Below are 23,713 nucleotides of genomic sequence, written 5' to 3'. Positions count from 1 at the left end.
GTAAATGATTTCTGTTGTTTTCACAGTAATATTACTGTATTCTCAACAATTTGCTACTGTATAAGCTGTTTACAGTATGTTACTGTAGATATTTTCACAACATTATAACTGTATTCTCAACAATTTGCTACTGTATAAGCTGTTTACAGTATGTTACTGTAGATTTTCATTTTCACAGCATTATTACTGTATTCTTAACAGTTTCCTACTGTATAAGCTGTTTACAGTATGTTACTGTAGATTTTTTCATTTTCACAGCATTATTACTGTATTCTCAACAATTTGCTACTGTATAAGCTGTTCACAGTATGTTACTGTAGATTTTCTTCATTTTCACAACATTATTACAAGTTTCTTACTGTATAAGCTGTTTACAGTATGTTCCTGTAGATTTTTTCATTTTCACAGCATTATTACTGTATTCTCAACAGTTTCCTACTGTATAAGCTGTTCACAGTATGTTACTGTAGTTTTTTTTTTTCACAGCATTATTACAAGTTTCCTACTGTATAAGCTGTTTACAGTATGTTACTGTAGATTTTCAATGCATTCTGGGAAAATTTGAGCCTACTGTAAACCTAAAAACAGTACTAAATGACCGTGAAAAACCCCACACAACAATGTTAAACCAAAAATAAATAAAAAAACTCAACAAATGATAATCATATATATTTATATATATAGTATTTATTTACATTTTTTTTTTCTATTTACATATCTTTGAAAAACATGATAATTCTGTACAAAGCTATTTAATTCAAGATCATTTCATTCACACCTCTCTTAAAATCCATTCTGACATTTCTGTAGGTTCAAGAAGTCAAGAAGCTTGGTATCCAGAAAATCTCCCAGCAACAACCACACGTAGTTTGAACTCCATGTTGTCCAGGCACTGAATGTCAGTTACAGTAAACTCTTTCAATTCTATGGCCCATCAAACAGCCAAAAGATACCAAGTAGAGCTGCTGATTCACTGTTTATGGAGAAGTGAATGTTGTAAAGGCAAATATTCTGCTTTGCCACATCTTAAATGATCAAGAATGTAAAATAAATATCTGTGATGTCGTCAATCTCTAGAGTTAGGCACAACTTAACAGGCTCATGTAAACAGTATATAAAAAAAGAAGAAATAATTAAAAAAAGCTGATTTATAGAATATATCTTGTACAAAAAGAATGAAAATATACTTATCAAGTGCAGTTTCACTTCTATTTAGTTGTAAGAACTGGCACACAAATTTAAAAGCCTGATGACATGATTGAAGCAGCGCACTGTTCAAATACTGACAAAATGTCAAAGAGTCAGAAGCTGATATCCCCAAACACATCTATTAATGACAGCCTTGTACAGTCGGTACAGATTATTATATCTATGTCAAAATGGGACGTGAAAATGACAGTGCCATGAGCAACAGAAATTGAATCAGTACTTCAGTTTTCGTCTCCAGCTGCCCTTGTTGACTGAACCTGTGCCTCGCAAAACTCAATCAGCCAAAATAAGGCAAATTTCATTGACTCCATTCCAATGCCTCATGGGCACTGTTCTAACATAGAGACAAAATGATCACCCTACATATTCTTGCCACTTCCTGAGGTAGACCATGGTTAAAATAAGAGTTCGTAGGCGCTGTTTAAACCAAACGATCTTACTGCGAATGTTTATAAACCATGTTTTCTCAGTGTCTGATTATTGCCATGAATCAATTGGGCCAGCATCCGTCCTACTGTTCCATTCTAGTATTGCGGAATCCTGCCGTCTAAATGAACTTTTCTGCAGATTCAGTGTGTGAAAAAAAAACAACTAAATCTTGGAATTGGTTGTGATTAAATTCAAGAAGAAAAAAAATAAGAAACAAAGATTAAATTAGTGTATTTGAAGAGCGCATGATTTTGACATCCGGTTGACTCATGGCATTCGGAGTGCTTATATTAGTAGAAGTGTGGAAAAATTCCAGGAACAGTTGAAGTCCACTGTACACATTCCCACCCCCATAACATTTTTTCACCGTTTCACTTCAGTATCATCACACGGACAGTGGCGCCTCCGAGGTCAGTAGGGGTCGTCATATTCAGTGACTGTGCTGGGCGAAGCCTCATCTTTTGTAATGGTTAGGGGCGTCGGCAAAGGCAAACTTCAGCCGGTAAGCTTCAGCTAGGAGAACGCTAACTTCCTCATTTCCCCAGTGCATCGTAGGTAGATTCTGGAGCAGAATCATTAGACCCTGTGGAGGATAAAGAGATTTTGTTTAAGATGATTGCATGCACATACACAACAGCAATATACACTTTCAAATCAACCAGGGGATGGGTAGTCTGAACAACTAAACTTTTTTTGGTGTTAAGGAAGACTTAATACTAGGCTCAGTCACAACCACTGAGCCGGTATATTTCTTAGTCATATATGGACACTTTGCGGTCATATACACCAATCACCAATACACACATTCAAATCATGCCCACCCTTCAGACATGTTTCTTGGTAATACAAGTATGCTTTACAACATGTGTGGGACACACCATCCCTTGAGGTCCACTGTCCTGCAAAATTTAGCTCCAACCCTGATTAAATTCAGCATAATCAGCTAACCAAGGTCTCGAGGATTGCTAGAAAATTACATTACAGGTGTGATTGATTAAGGCTGGAGCTAAACTCTGCAGGACAGTGGACCTTCAGGGCCAGAGTTGCCCACCCCTACTTTAGAATCCTTTTTATCAGCATTTCTCAGCAATATATGAGCGTTTAAGGTCACAAAGCATTTAAACACATTTCTTAAGGACTTATGTGAAATGTCATTGTGTCAAAAAAGAAGCAAAATATTTCTCTATGCAAATTAGCAGCTATGTGATGTGGTGACAATGAACCAGAACAGCAACTTGCCAATGCCCACTGATAAATTTGCTTACAACAATTGGCTAGTCGGCTGCCGGAAGACATTTGAGCATCCAAATGCACATATATCCCTTGAGGAAGTGTTGCATGGGCAAACCACTTCTTAACTTTGCTGGAAGGAGTTTTCCTTAGCGTTTAGCAGACAAGGGAAGGGAAGGTATTGCAGCACAAAGTTGTTTATATCTTTTTCTTCAGCGGGGTCAAGCCATGCTATCACAAAGCACCACTGTACTTCTCTAAATTATTATAACTTTCAATCACAGATTCTTTGGCTGCTCAATCTTAAGTGTAGGGTGAAGAGAGCGAGCTGCCAGTCAAGCTGTGTGTTTCTCTTCTCGCTCGGTGCGGTCAGGACCTTTCCAGTGGAAGCCCATTTCTCTTAGGTATAGAAGGCCAAGTCTAATTCACTCAAGGCGGCGTCAGGCGGCTCCAGCAGGCCTCAGAGTCAATGACTGCATTACAGCGGCTTAGAGCCTCAATCTCCCAGCCTAATTCACCTATCCTGCTGGCCCTGATGAAGGAGAATGAGAACGCTTAATACTCCATCACAGAGGGGTATAAGCGGGATGGATGGAAGTGAGTAGTAGAAGAGAAGGATGCAGGGAAAAAAGCAATAATATATCTTGTAATAACGGGAATGTCAAAGTGCCTTAGACATTTGCCAGTTAATAAACCAAAAAACTCATTTGATTATTCATTCAAGAACTAACGAGAATCTCAACTAAATGTACTTAAATCCACCATTCTCTCCAAGTTTGGGATGAGTGTAAAGAAAGCAAACAAGGATGAAAGAACAATCAGACTTGTCTGATATGGAGTGTTTACTGCACATAAAGCTGCAGACTGATCTGATCAGACACAATGGCTCCAAGAATTCAAAGCGTAACACGTTAAGGCTCAAATACATCTGTGAAAAAGCTTGAGCGTGTCAAGACGAATTCTTTTGGCTACACTAGCTTGATTTCCCAAGTCATTGCATACCGTAACATGACAGAACACAAGTTGTAAGCCAATGCAAATGAGTGTTGCATTCTCAGTGTTGTCGCATGGGGCATTAGGTGAGAAATTAAACTAAACAGTCTTCTTTGGTTCTGTCTTGAGCATAGACAATTAGACTAAGATTAAAAAGGCAGAGTAATAACAATATTGTTTGTATTACAAAAGTGTTCATTAGGCTTCCATTTACCCCTTGTAAGTATGATTCAAAGACTATGTAAGTAAAGATTTATGTGGAATTCCCTTTGCAATTCCACAGGCCCTTGATTGGGACATTTTATTAAATGTTACGAGTTGAGGAACAACACCAAAGGACAAAAGAGAAAATATTTTTTATGATGTATAAAGTAGATGCTTGATGCTCTGATGCTTGAGTATTCAATATGAGTATTAAAACAGTTGTATGAGTACCAACACATTGTTTTTGGTATTAGCCGATACCTGCATTTTTGGAACACTAAGCTGTTCTATTTGTGCAATAACAGTTCTACAAAGGCAATATTTGTAAAAAAAAAAAAATTGGTATCTGATCATTTTAACAAGTACCTGAGCACAGTATCATTAAATACTGATACCGATATCAATAATTATACCTGTCAACTATATTTAAAATGAAATCATCCATGTAATAGTCAAATCAGGTTCTAATCAACACAGTCATCTCAGTCTGATGTTTTCTCTCAACAAATAACTATATTAGTATACTAATTGCCTAGTAATGAGCCAAGTCACATAATTGGAAATAAATTAGTGATATAAAGGATCCACATAGGCAACCACCATGACTGATTGGGCACTGTTCATTTTCATTGCATTTAGGGACTTCCTCTCTGGAGTTTGTAAACTAATTGCATACTATAAGAATATTGTAAGTGCATTTCCAATCCCTTAAACCTTAATTTCTAATTGCTAATTCTAACTTTAAAATCCTAATTCTAGAGTTTATGTACAGATCAGAAGGAAGAGCTAAATCAATTTTTATCACATTACTTTTCATAATTAATTGAACATTAACATATTTAATTGACATTCTGAGGATTGTTATCTCAAGGTAAGAAGTCATTGATGTGCCAAAAATGTGATTCCAAAAGTAATGCTACAGGGAATGACCGATAGCCAAGTAATGTTCTTAAAGTTAAACATCTACATACAAGAAAGTAATTAAATCAAATGAAGAGATTTTGAGTTGAACAGTCTGAACATTTCCTTACACAAACCTCCACAATGCAAATTGCACTCCAACAGGTAAAGGCAGATTAAATCTTTTGTTAAATGTCAACAGACCCTTCATAGGCAAGGATTTGTCTCCAATCATTTTTGTGAAGTACCCATGTTCTCCTTGAATTCAAGTAGACTGTTTATTGAAGAAGAGTGAGAGTATGTAAAACTTTGAGGGTGAATAATATCCCTGAAGATTATTATAAGATTGTGTAGGTGTTATTTTCAAGAGATTTTAAAGAATAATCTACCCTTTCCACAACTGTTAAGTATCTGAACACTTAAGCAAATGTATTTTTGAGAAACAGACCTGTCTTCAGATGTCATCTGAAGATTGAAAAAATAAATATATATATATTGTGCGTACCTCACTAAATCACTGATGTGTGTGCAAAACAGTTGTCAACTATACTTAAAACAAAACCATCTGTGCGATAGTTAAATCTCCTAATCAACAGCCTAGTTTTCGACAAATAACTAGATTAGGACACTAATTACTTGTAATGAGCCAAGCCGAATAATTGGATATAAATGAAGTATCTAATGATCTGCACATCCAGCTAACATAACTGATGCAAGACTGATAATTTCTGTTGCATTTAGGGACTTTTTCTCTGGAGCATGTAGAAAGATGGCAAACTATTAGTTATGGGACATAGTAACAACGTTGCCAATGGCCATTATTACATTCAATACGAAATGACATTCACAGCCCTTTTTTTCCCCGATGATGGAATACATTTCCGAATGCAACACGGCATACAGTACAAGTTAAAATACTAAATGTAGGGATGCACAATATACTGACAATCATACGTGACCAATAAATAGATTTGTTATGGCATTGTGTTGGTCTGAAATAAAGAAAGAAAGAAAGAAAGAAAGAAAGAAAGAAAGAAAGAAAGAAAGAAAGAAAGAAAGAAAGAATAGCAGCCGAAAATATATCCAAATTATTTATATTTGGCTTGCACATTGTTAACACAAATAACATGTTTACTGAGAGCCTGACAAATTTTATAACTAGTAAGTTACCATTTCTGTGGAATGATGAATCATGCATAAGACCAGATTTTGGAATTCATATTGAAGTTTTACCTGCAGATGTTTTTAGATGTATTAAAGGTGTTCATAAAATCTATACTGTCAAAATGGTTGCCACATACATTAAGAAATCTGGCATGGTGCTGTTTATTTTGAAATAAACTGACGGTTAGTTAGTTAGACATGCAGCCGATTCAGCCTCATCTAAAGGGACATCTATTGCATTTCCAATAGGAACAGTCCCTCTGGAGTACCCTGGGGTTAAAGTCCCTTGCTCCGGGGCTCAGCGATAATGGCAAATCCCAGTAATTCCCCAGGTTCTCGAATCATCCCTTTCCATTACTAGCCAAGATCTTCCATTGCAAAACTAATGCCAACACCGCCTATGACACCGTTACCAAGTTGTATCATATGCATATATTACATTGTAGTTTGACAGCAATAAACTGGAACAGACTTTAATCAAGTCACGCTGTGGAACTGGACATCAATAATAAATACAGTACAACACCAAAAGCGACAAACTTATGGTGTATAGTGATGCTAGTTTCAAAGGTTGGCCTAATTACGCACAAAACATGGCTAAAAGCCCAGTTAAATTGGCTGAAAAACAAACAAACGCAAGTTAAGAAAGATAATGGCTTTGACTTAGAGGGATAGTTCACCTAAAACTGAAAATTAGCCCATGATTTACTCACCCTCAAGTCATCCTAGGGGTATATGACATTCTTCTTTCAGACAAATACAATTGGAGTTATATTAAAAAATGTGCTGGCTCTTCCAAGATTTATAAATGGTAGTGAATTGGCGCTTCTGTTTTGAAGTCCATAAAAGTGCATCTATCCGTCATAAGTGCTCCACATGGCTCTGGGGGGTTAATAAAGGCCTTCTGAAGCGAAGTGATGCGTTTGTGTAAGAAACATATCAATATTTAAAACTAAAGTAAAATAACTAGCTTCTGGCCAAACGAACATACGGATTCCACTTAAGTCTAAGCGTAACTTATGCGAGTAACGCGACGTACTGATGATATTTACGCTACGCTACAAGTTGCGTAAGTTGCGCTTTAGGCATAAGTGGAATCCGTATGGCCGTTTGGCCGGAAGCTGGAATTTTACTTTGTAACGTGTTAAATATGAATATTTTTCTTACACAAACGCATCACTTTGCTTCAGAAGGCCTTTATTACCCCCCCGGAGCCGTGTGGAGCACTTTTATCATGGATAGATGCACTTTTATGGACTTCAAAACAGAAACAGCAATTCACTGCCATTATAAAGCTTGGAAGAGCCAGGACATGTTTTAATATAACTCTGATTGTATTCGTCTGAAAGAAGAATGTCATATACATCTAGGATGACTTGAGGGTGAGTAAATCATGGGCTAATTTTCATTTTTGGGAGAACTATCCCTTTTAAGGAGGATTTTCTTCAAAAGCGGCATTTATCTTAACGCTATCCGATTGACGCAATCCGATTTTGATTGTTCTATTCTCTTGTGTCTTATCTTCGGTGGTGATTGTTCTTTAACCTAACAGCATTCAAGCCAAACAGATAATCATAGGCAGAGCTGCGATTGTGTAAGTTTTGATGTAGACATTTGGACAGATAAACCAGCGTCATGACGACACCTCGCTAATGACTGCTGTTTGCAAACATCTTTAGCACAGCAGAGACTGATTACTATATTCACAATGCTGGTGAAGGAATGTTTGCCACCATGGATTACGTTGAACGGAGACTTCTAGCCCCTCATCTTCTTGCTGAGCCCTCATGAATTTGTAAGAATCGATCAGGGGCTCAAGAACAGCGTCGCAGTCACTCTATCAAATGGCAAAGTCGCAGCTCTGCAGATCTTGAGCGTTTGATCCCTGTGTTTTAAACACTCGTGAGACTAACCGGTAGAGAGGTGGTGATTGATTGTGAGGAACTTTATAAACAGCTTTGTTTATCAAGGCTTCTGCTAGACGGAGAAGCGATAGGTTGAGTCTCGGCATTCGGGTGCGCGGGGAAGTAGCAGAGCTGTAATTACTTCCAGGATATTAAGTCCTTCATGCTTTTCCATGTCTCTTTTCGGATAAATTGTCCCTGCCTCTCGCTGAGCGAGCTTCCTGCAACAACAGTGACACTCTATCATTAAACTGTATTAAAGCACATTTACAGGCAGGAGGGTTGCTCTTGATTCGGGACCTGCACGTATGACGATTAATCATTACCGGCGGGTCTCCTCCAGAAGCTCTAGTGTGGACAAAATTACTAGTTCTCTGATGAATGTGCTAGGTTTTCGATTAATCATGAAGAGTTCATTTCACCTAATCCTTCAATGCAACCGTCCTAATAGAGTCAACACTATAACTCAGTAACAAGATGGCAAGGAAAATATCTGCACTACTATAAATCTCTAGAGATGCTTTTTTTTTTTAATTGCTTGCAAATTCACCTCTGACTAACTGTAATCTTACACTCTACAACACAAACAACTAATAATAAACTTGCAGATGCCCCCAAGAGGAAACAAAATATGACTGTCACTTTGAATTCATTTCAAGTCAAACCAGGGAAACAAAATTAAACTTTCGATCCGCAAACAATTAGATAGTGATTCGCACTCAATTACAGCTTGCTGTGAACGGCTTATATATCCGATATGCATGTAAAATTGGAAGTTAATTGAAAAAGTGCTTGACATTTGCACAGCCGAGAAAAAGCAGCAGACGGACAATGTGGAAAGTAGGATTTTTCTTGCTCTTTAAAACTAAGCTGCAAAAACCCAGAACTGCCTTCGATTGACATCACAGCCATTTGCTCATTGACATATGACCGCCCACATTTATGTACAAGCACATATTCTGTATTCAGAAACAGGCCCATTATCCAGCGATAGATAACCAGGAGGAAGTTTGTCAATATTTAAACTTGCATTAAGATGAGTTACGTCAGGTATGAAGTCACTAATAGCAAATTACATTAGTTCTTGAGTCACGTAACTTTCAGTGGCCATCTATTTCTAAAGCATTTTCATGGGATTTACATCTTTCCCAAAGCAAATTTGATCTTGAATTCTTGATAAGATTTTTTTGGTAACACTTTACAATAAGGTTCATTAGTTAACATTAGTTAATGTATTAACTAACATGATCGAACAATAAGCAATACATTTCTTACTGTATTTATTAATCTTTGCTAATGTTAGTTAGTTAAAAATACAGCGGTTCATTGTTTGTTCATGTAAATTCACAGTGCGTTAACTAACGTTAACTAATACAATCTTTGAATTTAATAACGTATTAGTAAATGTTGAAATTAATATTAAGCTGAAGAAGTATTGTTCATTCTCAGTTCATGTTAACTAAGGTAGTTCATACATATTGAAACTAAAAAGCCTATTGCTGCCACAAATTTGTTTTCTGATAATGCACGCTCTGCCTGAAATATCATTGGTTTTGGTTACTGAAATGTTGTTATCATGCTGTTGAAGTTATATGTAAAATTATGCTTTCTAAGTATTTATCTGATATATGGAATATAATCAGTTTAGTGTATGCAAACACCCACCCTCAATCAACTGTTTTGGTGTCCATGTAATTCACATCCGGCTTGTAATATAACACTTTATTATGCACATGCACAATTTGAGAGGTAAGTCAATCATAAGAAGATATATTTATATTTATTAAGTCAGTATTCTTTTCTACACTAAATTGTTCATTTCTATAGACTTTCTCAAGGGGTGTAAACACTGTGGGAAAACTGTTTGAACAGTCATTGTTTTTGCAATTCAGTTTGCCAGATATTTCACCCTTAAAGGTACAGTACCAAAAACATCCTCTAATAACATACAAAAACTTGTATGTAACTGGTATTTGGCTTGCATTGCACTAACAAAATCATATAGTAGTTTACTACAACTAACTTGGCACAGTGGGCAAACATATTTAGTGTTCTGTCAGCACTTGATGGAATGAAGAATCTCAATGATGCACACACTTGAGAACACGAGTTTAAAAGCTGTATTAGCTCAGAGGTTCGAGCGGTAAGCCAATCAGCCACACGCCCCTAAGAGCCTGCAAAACAAATTAAGAGTTTGTCTGCTCACAGTTATTCACACAGACAGCGAATCCATTTAGTTTCGGCTGTTTGAACCACCTGAGGTGGAACGAGACAAAACATTAGGAGCTGATAGTTGCTGCTTTTTAATTTAGCAGCATAATGAACGTAACAGGCGTGAACCACCCAGCTTCCCCTCTTGAGTTCTTTGCCATTTCTTTTACTTTTATTAATTCAGTAAATTTCGAAAGACAAGAGGGAAGCAAGGATGAAATATTTTTTGCATTTGTTACATTCGTAGATGAGTTATTGAACATTTCCAAATGAAAGTATAAGAAATGTTTCATACAGAACTCGATATGGTGCTTGTCCATGCCAAACTCATCGGCAATATAGTAGGGTGTTTTGGATGGTTGCCAGGGTGTTGTGATGCAGTTGTTAAGGCATTCTTTTAAGTGTGTTGCTATGTGGTTACAAGTTGTTCTGGGTGGTTGTCAGGGCAATGTGTCAGTTATTTTATTCCATACAAGTATTACACAGTTTCAACACTAAGATATAAGAACAAATCCATATATAATTATGTGAAAAAAGGACAATATTTTTTTTTTTTATGAAACATTTATACATTCATTTTGAAGGGACAGTTCACCCAAAACTAAAAATTTCTGTCATCATTTACTCACTCGTGTTGTTCCAAACTGCTAAAAGAAGATATTTTGAGATGTCGCAGTGGAAGTTAATGGCAACCAAAATGTTGGTTTGGTTACCAACATTTTTCCAAATATCTTCTGTGTTGCCACACAGGTTTGGAACAATATTTTTTGGGGGTGAATTATCCATTTAACAATGAGTAAAAGCATGTTGTCAACTTGCTCCAAATAATATTTTAATCACCTCTTTTGGATTTAGTAGAATGTTGGTAAAACTTTATGTTAGTCCACTTTAGACATTCTACTAACTATAAGTAACTTTGCAACTACATTTCAACTAACTGTCAATAGAGTATTAGTAGACTGGATGCTTAATATCTAATGCGTTCACACTGAACGCTTCCGATTTTTTTAAAAAATTCGATTTTTTTGCAAGGCCGTTCACATTTCCAATTAAATGCGACCTTTTGTGATCTCCTGTGTGAACGTGAAATGACCCAGAAGTGACCCGCATGCGCAAAAGAGTACTCAACGGTCAACGACGTCACTTGTTGTTTGCGGAAGTAGCTAAACTTCAACTAACTGTGATTCACTCACACACACACACACACACACAACACACGAATGCGCGCAGAGACCGTTATTCAAGAGCCAGACAGCAGCCGCTGACCTATCTAATATCTAGGGGTGACCCCGAATAGTCGAAGATTCGATGCTTCGATAGGAGGAGTCTGATTCGACTACCGATCTCATGGTGGAATCTTCGCAGAGGTGTTATGAAACGAGGATCATGCCCCTTTGGCTATATGAGGGCGCTCAATTTCACATAGAACTAGCTTTTATGTCAATACGTTAATATTCAGCCTATTATGATAATGCTGTATATAAAAATGTGCAAAGAAAGAAGCTTTTAATAAATATTTTTTAACGTGCGTGAATAAATCCAAACACCCCGTGACAGATTTAAGTTTCACTTTCGATCCGTGACCGACAGAGGAGCGTCTTGGCGGCAAGGATTTAAATCTTTAACAATGTCTGGGATAAGAAAATCTAAAGTGTGGATGTACACCATCAGAAAGGATATTCTCCAAGCTGGATTTAGCATCAGGAAAACCATGATCGCACTTCTGCCGGCCAACGTTAACACGTTTCACGCATAGACTGGGTTTCATGTTAGAATGTATTTTATCCGCGCGCACTAAAGACTCCAACGGGGACAGACAGAGTGAAAGACTGGATTTGTTCTCTCGATCAGGTCGGGTACAAGTGATTTAAAAACTTTTCAGCCGGTTCTAATTTGATTTTTGGATGCTGTGAACATTTTTAGCTAAAAAGACTGCCACTCCAGTTTAGCATTTATTTTTGTTTCTGCAGTTAAAAAGACAAAGTTGAAAATTCTGGCTACTATCGTTATTTTAATAATTTGTTTATTTTAATTTTATTTATTAATCTGTCAGGGTTATCTAATCTAACTATTTGTGGCTTGTGTTTTGAATATATGTTCCTCTGCACTTCAGGCATTTTGCACACATTTGCTCCTCATCTTGTGACTTGATTCTAATTTATTTCGTTTTGTATTTTTTATTTATTAGAAAGGTATATTCTGTTCTAATTTAATTTTAGTAAATTAATTGTTTATTTTTTGGAGTTATGTTATTTCTTAGTTCTATTGATCCAAAATGTTTTTTATACATTTTCTTCTATATCTTTGTGTGATTTTCTGTACATCGCGGCTTTGAAACGTTAAAGCCCCGCCCCCATACACATGATTCGACTATTAGTCGACTATAGGCAAGACATGACGATTCTGATTCGACTATGAAAATCCATAGTCGGGGACAGCCCTATAATATCAGCACAAATAAGTTAACATAACGTTAGTCTACTCTTATTCACATTGGATATATAATGATGTTGGCCGTGGGCTTTTATTTATTTTTTTAAATTAACGGGCTCGTCGAGGTCGACCCGTTCGGCAGATTTACCTCAGCTCGACGAATATGCAGTCCGTTTTCAAACCGACGACTACTTCAACGCAGACTTATGACGTTTGTCGCGTATCAATGACGTGCGGGTCGGATACATGCGACCTGGCCGTTCAGACTGAAGTCGCATTTCAAAAGATCGGATACGTATCGGATTTGGACCACATACCCAAGTGGCCTGGGTCGCATTTGAAAAGATCGGATCTGTGTCGTTCAGACTGTCATGAAAAGATCAGATACAGGTCGCATAGGGGCAAAAAAAATCGGAATTTGGTCGTTTCAGCCTGCAGTGTGAACGTAGCCTTATTCTACTAACCCGAACTCTAACACCTAACCAAAACCTAACAGTCTACTGACAGTCTACTAATATTCTAATGAGAGTTAGTTGACATGTAGTTGCAAAGTAACTTATAGTTAGTAGAATGCCTAAAGTGGACTATCGAAATAAAGTGGAACCGAATGTTAATAAAAAACAAAAAGAGCCAATTATTTAATTTAAATGTAAACAACATGTTGTCTTAACAATATAATGCAAGATATTTTTTTCAACACAGCAGATTGGTCTTTATAAATTAAGAAGAGAGGTTCCTCACAAGGGCTTCATCATATTGGGTGTCTGTGGCATTCAAAAAGTTTGAATCCCCATTGAATCCCACAGGAAGCACAAAGAGCTTGTTCCAATTTTAAATTAGGTTTGAATAAAGCACAGAAATAACCAGATATTGTCAATGTTCATGTCCAGCTAGTGCAAATCAAAATCTACTAATAAGCACAACTAATGAAGCCAGTATGAAGGTGTTCATCATATAGAGGGGAATAATCTTATTTCATGGACAGCGTAATATATAGACCTCTTTTTAATTAAGCCTCACATTTGCGTATGGTGGACATAATAATTGCACATAACTCCATGTTTTCCGCTTCATGTGCTGTAGAGATAGCAGCGGTCTGCCCTGGGGTCTAGCACTAAGGCTTCGGCGGTTACTTGTGCAGTCAACACTCTTCCAAAGATAGCTGGCATGCGCACACACATATTAAAATGCTGCTTTGTGATTCAACTAGCTCCCTTTCTGCCGTAAACTCCATTTAAATCAACCCATTAAAACTCCAAAGTGGAAGATTGATTTCTCCGATTCCTCCTTCCATCCACGCATAAACACGTTATCAGAGCTCACACTCGACTGCGTCTCAGCGGTTAGAGAGAACTCTTTGAACTGCCATGTTAAAGTTTTGAAATGCCATGTTTGACGTGCAAGTGAGACTGCAAAACTTAATAACGATAGAGTGAGCTCATGTGATGTGTGTGCTTATTTTGAGTTGACTGCAATGAAGGTTATGACTGTCTATGTCCTGAAAACAGGAAGCATGAGTGAAAAAGAGGTTAGGATAACTGATTTGGACAAAAAGTCCAGCTCCCACTGGAAGAAGAGCCAAGCTCTGTTCCAAAACTTTGTGAACAGCCTAACTAAACAGTATTTTGAAGGTATCATCCTCATGCAAAGGCTGTTCCAAAAGGCAGACAGTAACATTACTAACATTCCTTTGGCTAAAATCTAAGATTAAGTCGCACATTTTCAAAGCGGAGAAGGCAATCCCAGAATGCTTTGCAGCAAACAAAGTGAGAAAAAGAGAAAAAAGCCACTGCCCCATGTAGCCTCACTTTTGCTTCGATTTACAATTGATTTCAATAGCGTTTGATCAATTAATTCCAATCCAAACATGTGGTAAAATAGTCATAGGCCCTTCTGGTTTTTTATTCACATTTTTTTAATGATCTAATTAAACTTTAATAATCAAAAAGGATTAATTGTGTACTCCAATAATTGAGATGGCTGGGAAAAAGTGTCCCTATCAACCTGAATTCACCCAATATACTTTCAGACATTGTGTGTTTGTTTGAATGTTTATAGATTCTGTTTTAATGATTTAATATACATGTATGATCAAAAACAGTGGTAATCAAATGAATGCATAAAACAGCTTAATTAATCTTTTAAAACACAATCAAATGAAAATCAAATAATTCCTTTCATTTTTGGCAAACAAAGTGCGGCACTACAGAGGTTTAATGTTTAAATGGAAATTAAAATGGAAAATGTGATATTGTGATGTGATGTAATACTTTCTACAATAGAAAAGTAATATATTTATGTCATAATATTTTGGTGGGTTGTAGTGAAGACCTTTGAGTTTCTGTGCAGTTATGACAATAGTTTTTATCAGTTGAAAAGGTGACCATTTCTAGAGATGAAGTTAATGTAGAGCATCCTCATATAGTGTTGTTGTGTCTAGTCTATATCTAGCGATTTACTAGTCTATACTTGTCTATGCACTAGTGATTTGATTAAGTGTACAGCCCTACGTTTGATTTATCCATTCAAAATTTTGCCAAATTCCTTGACATTCCGCTTATACAGTCAATTCTATTTTTTAAGTCCGGATTCCGCGATTCCATTCTGTTCCGTTCCGTTCTGATATAATAAACATATCTCTTGCATTCTGAGATGAGGTATCTTAGGGTAGAGTGGATTTATGCTTTCAGAACGTGTTTTGAGGAAAACAACGATTTCTGTGTGATATGGCCACTGTCCTTTGAACAGGGAGTGCGGAAATTGTTATCTATGATTAAAAAAATAATAAAAAAACATATTTTGGTATTCTAGTAGGCATTTGAGACAACGGGGCTCCAAAAAGCGAAACAAAATCCCATCGATAAAGAGTAAATTGGTAATCACAGACAAAAGAGGGAAGAGGTTCTCGGGCCGTTAGCTGCACCAAAGGCTTTCTCATTACATGATAAACAAACCCCTAATGAGAGCTCATTTGCTGCATATTGCCCTTACTAAATGGCATCAGGGGTTGACATTTGGCTGTCTGTAACCTGCCGTGCCACTCCGCAGGGAAGACGCATGCAGCTCATAGCCAAAGTTCAACTGTACATGGCCTTGCCCTCTCTTTTTTTATTCAGATCTATACTAGCATCACTGTGAATTTTAGTAAAAAAAAAAACAAAAAAAACCCGTCATTAGTATTAGCAGTAAAATGGAGTGAATAAGAGCAGCTTAGAGCACAGATAGCGGCATCCATTATGTCTCCACGCTCACTTATCCAAGCATTAGAGCTTCTCATCTAAACACACTAGCATCCAATTTATTTTGCTCTCATTATTTATTTTTTTGCCTTCAAAAAGAATCATCTGCTTGAGAGCGGTCTAAACTGGAGCTCTTGAAGAGATGCAGTACACATTGATACTTATGAAGGACTCAATAAACTACTGAGTACAAACCAAAGGGTGAAGGTTTGGCTAGTTAGAGTGGTCCTTACTCCATACTATTTTGTTACAGCAACAAATTCTTTATATTTTTTTGTATTAACTAGATGCTTTACCAATGGCCAATTTATTGGATGGCTTGGTGTAAAATGGTCTTGTATATTTGACGCTCACAGTTCTGTTGTCAAATGCTCAGTTGTTGTCAGCGCGTCATTTTCTTGTGGCTCAAAAAATGATGAGTCACGTGACATTTACAGCTTAGGTGACTGAATAAAAAAAAAAAAAAAAAAAAAAAAAAAAACTTTAAGTGTCCATAAGCAAAGATATACTTCCAGGGAGACATACTCCAGCTAAACAGCTGACCTTTTTGAGAATGATCCTTACCTTTAATGGTTTCCCTTTAAAAATTCAGTTCAATATTAAGATGATTTTGAATTAATTTTTTTTTTTTTATTGTATAGAATTACACAGATTAGTTGTAAGAAACATGCTTGCAAGTTGACCATGCATACCCTTCAACATTTCTAACATTATCACAGTTTATTCGCAATAGTTTAGAAAATGGTAATACAATATGACAAGAACTCAGAGTTACCAAATCAGTTGATATTTCACTGGTTTTGGCAATCTTTCTGTTAGACTGTCTCACAAATTAATTAGGTTGAATAGCTGTCAGCTACCAATTACCAAGCAATGCTTAATTTTGTTCAGTCTGTGGTGTAAAAAGGTTGCATTAGCAATTAGAGAAAAAACACTTAAGACTTAACACTTAGAGACTCAAAGTGTCTGAAATTTTGGTCCTAAATTTGTATACATTTTACTGGTAGTCCACTGTATAAAGAATTTTTGGATATAATATGTCACAGTTTACTTTATTTTGCTATCCTCACTTACATAAATGAACTTTAGTGTTCTGCACCCACTAGTAAAATCATATAAAAACTTATATCTGGTGTCTGAATAATTTTTGGTTTTACTGTATCTAGTCAAAACCTGTACCATTTCTCAATAAGAACGGTTCCTGCTTCCCAACACCTAGAGGTGAGACAACAATATATAATTACGTACATTATGAGGAGTGCAGGAAGGTTAAAAGCAGGTCAGATTGGTTCATACAGCAGGTTTTCACGAGGTCGCTGTGGTATAGTCCTTTTAACCTTTTCTCTGTCCCAGTAAAGATTTTCCCCCTGCTTCAATACTCATTAATTGCCCTCCTGCCAAGAATAGAAGCCATTACGAACGCCTAGAAATACCAGTGGGTCAGACAAAAGTCACAGTGAAACACAAGACACACCTACTCTTCTGACACGTTAATAAACCTGCAAGAGAATCTACATTATTTATACTGTTGTGTCACATTCCAACGCATTCTCATCCTAGGGCGTCATATACTGACACTTTTGACATTTCGTCTACATCGAACGCACATGGCACCCTTTAGCGTCAATATGACACGCACAGAGCTTTGTTCGGTTATGGGTAGGTTTAGGTCTGGGGTTGGGTTAGGGTTAGACCGCTAGGAGGCGCCTTCTGGCCCATATCTATCCGCGTTTCATATTGACGCTAAAGGGTGCCATGTGCGTTGGATGTAGACGAAATGTCAAAAGCGTCAGTATATGACGCCTTGGGATGAGATCGGGCTGCACATTCTGCTCATCATTTACTCACCCTCATCTCATTTCAAACTTGTATGACTGACTTCTGTGGATTACTTAAGGAGAATATTCAGACTTTTCCACTCCATAAAATGAAAGTGAGCTAATAAATGACCTCATCTTCATTGCACCTGCCAAGATGCATCAATGTTTGGTTTTGAGGCATGTGAGAACCAATGAAGTTTGATATAATTGCCATTTAACCTGATGCAAAGTGCCTTGATATTTGACTGTATGCAAGTGCAACTGAAAGTTCAATTTAGCAAAGTGAAAGATTTTTTTATTTTTACATTTTTTACATTTTACATTAAGTTCGATGGATTTCATATGGACTAATATTTATGACGAGTTATACTTTTTGAAGCCTCGGAAGACTATGAATCACAGTAAACATCTCCTTTTGTGTCCCATACAAGAAAGTAAGTCACATTTTTTGGGGGTGAACAATTCCTTTCAATAAGCATTATTTAACGACAGCAACAATTTATTTTGGATTGTGCTTAATTAAGGATTTATACAATTTCTGATTTCCTCATCTTCAAGAGCCATTAACTGTTACGCTCATTAAGAAAGCTTCATTAGAAACCAACCCTCAATCTCTCTTGAAATTCATTCCCTAGTCTTGCTGTCTGCAAGATATACTTGAAAAATCACAAAAAAAATCCCACCCAGCAATCCATCTCTCTGCAATTAGCATTCTCCTCAAGAACTGCATGTGTACAGCTTCTGAGAAAATATGGGTCTTTAAGTATTTCTTGGAGGCCGGTCCAAATGAGAATACTTTCCAAAATAAAAATGCCTTTTTTTTTATGTTTAGAAAGATATGATACGAAGGGGTAAATGGAGTGAGAGAAAGATAGAGCAGAAGCCAGAGGACATATTTAAGACGAATACTGCACACTCATGCAATCTACTGCTATGAAAGACCTGCATCCCAAAAGACAAGTCTAATTTTCACAGTTTGATATGCTGGGATAGAATTATAACTCAATCTTGTCTGAATGGAGACTTATTTAATTCTTTACATAAGGTCTTTCCTTCAATCTAAATCTCTCCCGATGAATCTTCAATTATCTTTATAAGAAGAATCAAAGATGAATTCTCAGAGTCTTCAAAAACCATTGTATGACAATGGGTTATGTATATGAATCTTTATTTAATGTGCGTTTAAGGTGTTTTTTTATGTTAACTGGTAGCCTGACTTCGTCATACTCAGATTCTAGTCAGAATATGAGTCTGATCCTGCTCCATTGGGCTGTGATTATGGGGCGTGTTTCAACCGAACCAGGAAAGAAAATGCCTTTGCACTCAATTGGATGGACCTACAACCCATCAGAGCCACGGAGTAAGTGACGTATGTTCTTCATTTATCTTTCCGATCGAAAAATAACTTGATTGTGGTTCTCTGTTCCTCTTTTAAAATGAATGCGCTGTCGATATCTTCTATAACAGACGCGATGGCGGAATCTACACATGATGTTTCATAAACAAAGTTCGGGAGGACTACGTTCAAACAATCAATCCAATCAACTTGTCATCAAACAATTACCATGTCTACCTTATCAGCATGAGAGGAAGCATATATATATATATATATATTTTCACTCTGTCAACTCACCTAACATTCCTTGACAGTTTTCAGCATCCCTCCACTCACTCTTGGCTTGTTCTTCCACAGCCAGGAATACAGGGGGAGTACTTTGGGTTTGGGCCGAATACCGAGCCCGGAGCCCTCTCCTCAGACAACACGCCAAATACGCATTTATTCTATCTGACTTATTTGTAAGTGTGAATTCGTGAAATCTCAATTCTCCAGCGGCAGTCATCTTTGTTGTAAACAAATTCAACCCAAGCGCTCTTTGGTGACGTGGATGATTACGTTACTGTTGATCATCTGTCCATCATCGTATAAAGCCCGCCCTGACAATTTGATTGGTCCGAACAGCTCTGGTTCGAGCAGCTCTGGTTCGAGCATAATTGGTCCACAACGGATCAAGTCCAGACCGAACTTCCTGACCTAAAAATGTTGTGGGCGGGGCTAAGTTCGGCTGGCATCCAGGCTAGTTAACTGGTACTATGTATACATGTTTCTCAGCATTACATAAGACTGCATTCATTCATTGCAGAAAAGGCAACCCCAGAATGCACAGCAACAACAGGTAAACTGTATAAACTGTGTTTAAGAGAATATTCGCCAAGGCGGCCATTTTTTGTGTATAATTCCTTTGAGTCGTCTTGTGCTTAAATGGTTTAAAACCACTTGAAATGTTTAAATTGGCAAGACTTAAAAATGTGCAAATGATAAACTTTTGTGACAAAGCCACACTGTTCTGATTGGACCAGTGACACATTTTTATCACGTTCGGTTCACCGAACAATCCTTCTTGTTGAGCCCTGAACAACCTCAAAGAAAAAAGCCACTCAAGATAGTGGAAAAAATACAAACTATTTTACCCAGGATTTTTTTTGTGTTCCATGTATAATTGATGCACCTAAATTAATTTTTTACAGAGACAAGTGAATATTCCAGTTAGATGAAAACCAAAACTGAAAATGTACTTTATATAATAATCAAATAAGTAATCAAATGTAATAATTAAATCACTAAAATAAAATTTTTACTCAAATAAAAATGGCACATAATGTGGTTTTCATATCTATGTTTCTACTCTAATTCATTGGTGACAAACCAGTTCAAACTGTGTCTTAAGTAACAGTATAATGAATATATAATTGTGTGCATATATTTAGCAAAATTAGTATTTTTTCTAGTTAACTAATGAACTATTATAGTCACAGATAATAGCTTCGATGTACTTTGCCTTACTGAAACCTGGCTTAAACCAAATGATTATTTCGGTCTAAATGAGTCTGCTCCTCCTGGATACTCCTATAAGCATGAGCCCCATCTGATTGGTCGTGGCGGTGGTGTTGCGACAATTTATAGAGATATTCTCAATGTTACTCAGAAAGCGGGTTATAAGTTTATTTCGTTTGAAGTACTTGTACTAAATGTTACGCTCTTTGATGTTAGAAAAACATCCCTATTATCTCTAGCCTTGGCTACCGTATATAGACCGCCTGGGCCTTACGCTGATTTCCTAAAAGAGTTTGCAGATTTTCTCTCAGACCTATTAGTCAATGTCGAATAAAGCATTAATTGTTGGAGATTTTAACATACACGTAGATAATCCAAATGATGCGTTAGGGGCTGCGTTTACAGATTTATTAAATTCATTTGGGGTCAAGCAAAACGTCACCGGACCAACTCATCGTCTTAATCATACACTCGATTTAATTATATCACATGGAACCGATCCAACCGATATAGATATTATACCGCAAAGTGATGAAGTCACTGACCATTACATGGTAACTTGCATATTACGTACTGCTCTAATATGTCATGCGGCGCCGCGTTATCAACCAGGCAGAACAATCCTTCCATCCACCATAGATAATTTCTCAAATTGCTTATCTGATCTGTCTCAGCTGCTGCCTGAACCCAAACAAACAGATGAACTAGAAGAACTAACTAGCACTATGAGCACCATTCTCTCTAGAACATTGGATGTTGTTGCACCTATTAGATTAAAAAAGGTCAGAGAGAAAATTAAAGCACCGTGGTACAACAATATTACGCATGTTCTAAAGAGAGAAACCCGTATTTTAGAGCGTAAATGGAAACAAACTAATTTAGAGGTCTTTAGAATCGCGTGGAAAGACAGTATGTCACGTTATAAAAAGGCCCTAAAAGCAGCCAGGGCTGAGCACCTCCGCAAACTAATAGAAAATAACCAAAATAATCCAAGGTTTTTATTTAACACCGTGGCTAGACTAACAAATAAACAGACGTCACCCGAACAAAATATCCCGTTACAGTTTAGTAGTAATGATTTTATGAAGTTCTTCACTGAGAAAATAGAAAGCATCAGAACCACAATTGTAAACGTTCAATCTTCAATTGCGCCTTTTAATTCAGCCTCAATTATCACCCCGCAAGAACAATTACAGTGCTTTACAACTATAGAACAAAGAGAGTTAAATAAACTTATCACTTCATCTAAAACTACAACATGTTTATTAGATCCTATACCAACTAAGCTATTGAAAGAAGTGTTACCTGTAGTGGAAGAGCCTCTCCTCAATATTATTAACTCGTCTTTATCTTTAGGTCATGTTCCAAGAACATTTAAACTGGCAGTTATAAAACCTCTCATTAAGAAACCACAATTAGATCATAATAACCTAGCAAATTATAGACCCATTTCAAATCTTCCATTTATGTCTAAAATATTAGAAAAAGTGGTGTCCGCTCAATTGTGTTCTTTCTTGCAAGAAAATGATATCTATGAAAAGTTTCAGTCTGGATTCAGACCGCATCATAGCACTGAAACTGCGCTCGTTAAAATCACAAATGATTTACTTTTAGCTTCTGACCAAGGCTGTATCTCAATACTAGTTTTACTTGATCTTAGTGCTGCGTTCGATACTATAGATCACACAATACTCTTAGATCGACTACAAAATTATACTGGTGTTCAAGGACAAGCATTAAGCTGGTTCAGATCATACTTATCTGACCGCTACCATTTCGTCTATTTAAATGGAGAAAAATCGATCATAACTCCAGTAAACTATGGAGTGCCGCAGGGATCTGTGTTAGGCCCTCAATTATTCTCAGTATATATGATGCCACTTGGAAATATTATAAGGAAACATGGAATTAGTTTCCATTGTTATGCTGATGACACTCAAATATATATTTCATCACGGCCAGATGAAAACGCTAAATTATCCAAATTGACAGAGTGTGTTAAAGATATAAAAGATTGGATGACGCGTAATTTTCTTTTATTAAACCCAGACAAAACAGAGGTACTACTTATCGGTTCAAAAAACCGCCCACAAAACCTTTCGCAATACAACTTTAATATAGTAGGATGTCCTGTTACTTTATCCTCTACAGTAAAAGACCTGGGTGTTATACTCGATTGCAACCTGTCTTTCAAAAATCATATTTCATATGTTACAAAAACCGCCTTTTTCCACCTTAGAAACATTGCTAAGCTACGTAATATGCTATCAGTTTCTGATGCAGAAAAGTTAGTTCATGCATTCATGACCTCGAGACTAGATTACTGTAATGCTTTATTAGCCGGTTGTCCTGCATCCTCAATTAACAAGCTACAGTTAGTCCAGAATGCCGCCGCTAGAGTTCTTACTAGATCAAGAAAATATGATCATATAACACCGATTTTATCATCACTGCATTGGTTACCTATAAAGTTCCGTATTAATTACAAGGTATTGCTACTTACTTATAAAGCCCTAAACGGCTTAGCTCCAGTCTATTTAACGGATCTTCTATCGCCCTATAATCCATCGCGCTCTTTAAGATCACTTAATTTAAGGCTTTTGGTCATACCTAGGATATCCAGAACCACCAAAGGAGGGAGAGCATTTTCACATTTAGCTCCAAAACTCTGGAATAGTCTTCCTGATAGTGTTCGTTGCTCAGACTCGCTCTCCCAGTTTAAAACTAGATTAAAGTCGCATCTCTTCAGCCAGGCATTCATATAATATTTTTAATCTTACAGTTCAAATTACAATCCGGCCTCTAGTTAATAAACGCCAGAGGAGAACTGGCCCCCGACTGAGCCTGGGTTCTCCCAAGGTTTTTTTTTCTCCATTGGGTCACCTGATGGAGTTTTAGGACACCAGTAGGTCACTTGATGGAGTTTTTCGGTTCCTTGCCACTGTTGCCTTTGGCTTGCTCAGTTGGGGATATTCTGGGGATATCTAATTTGATTTTATCAATAAATTCCACTAGAAACAAACCTTGTTGTATTATTTTAATTTAATACTGTGAAGCTGCTTTGATACAATCTGTATTGTGAAAAGCGCTATACAAATATACTTGACTTGACTTGACTTGACTATGGCATCTACAGTTATCTGT

At 36.9% G+C, this 23,713-nt stretch overlaps 1 protein-coding gene across 3 annotated transcripts in view; it reads right to left on the bottom strand.

Moving 5' to 3' along the window:
- Positions 1–712: 712 nt before the first annotated feature.
- Positions 713–23,713, bottom strand: part of tbc1d22a (TBC1 domain family, member 22a) — a 162,744-nt gene continuing 139,743 nt past the window's right edge. For all 3 annotated transcript variants that reach the window (XM_084406331.1, XM_084406333.1, XM_084406332.1), the window contains one exon: positions 713–2,221. In XM_084406331.1, coding sequence (XP_084262457.1) covers positions 2,093–2,221 — 129 coding nt within the window. In that variant the 3' untranslated portion in view covers positions 713–2,092. The remainder of the gene's footprint in view (positions 2,222–23,713) is intronic.

Source organism: Rutilus rutilus (genome assembly GCF_951802725.1).
Source record: "Rutilus rutilus genome assembly, chromosome: 4".
Lineage (NCBI taxonomy): Eukaryota > Metazoa > Chordata > Actinopteri > Cypriniformes > Leuciscidae > Rutilus > Rutilus rutilus.
Note: the sequence above shows the minus strand (reverse complement) of the source record. Positions and strands in the feature narration are given on the sequence as shown.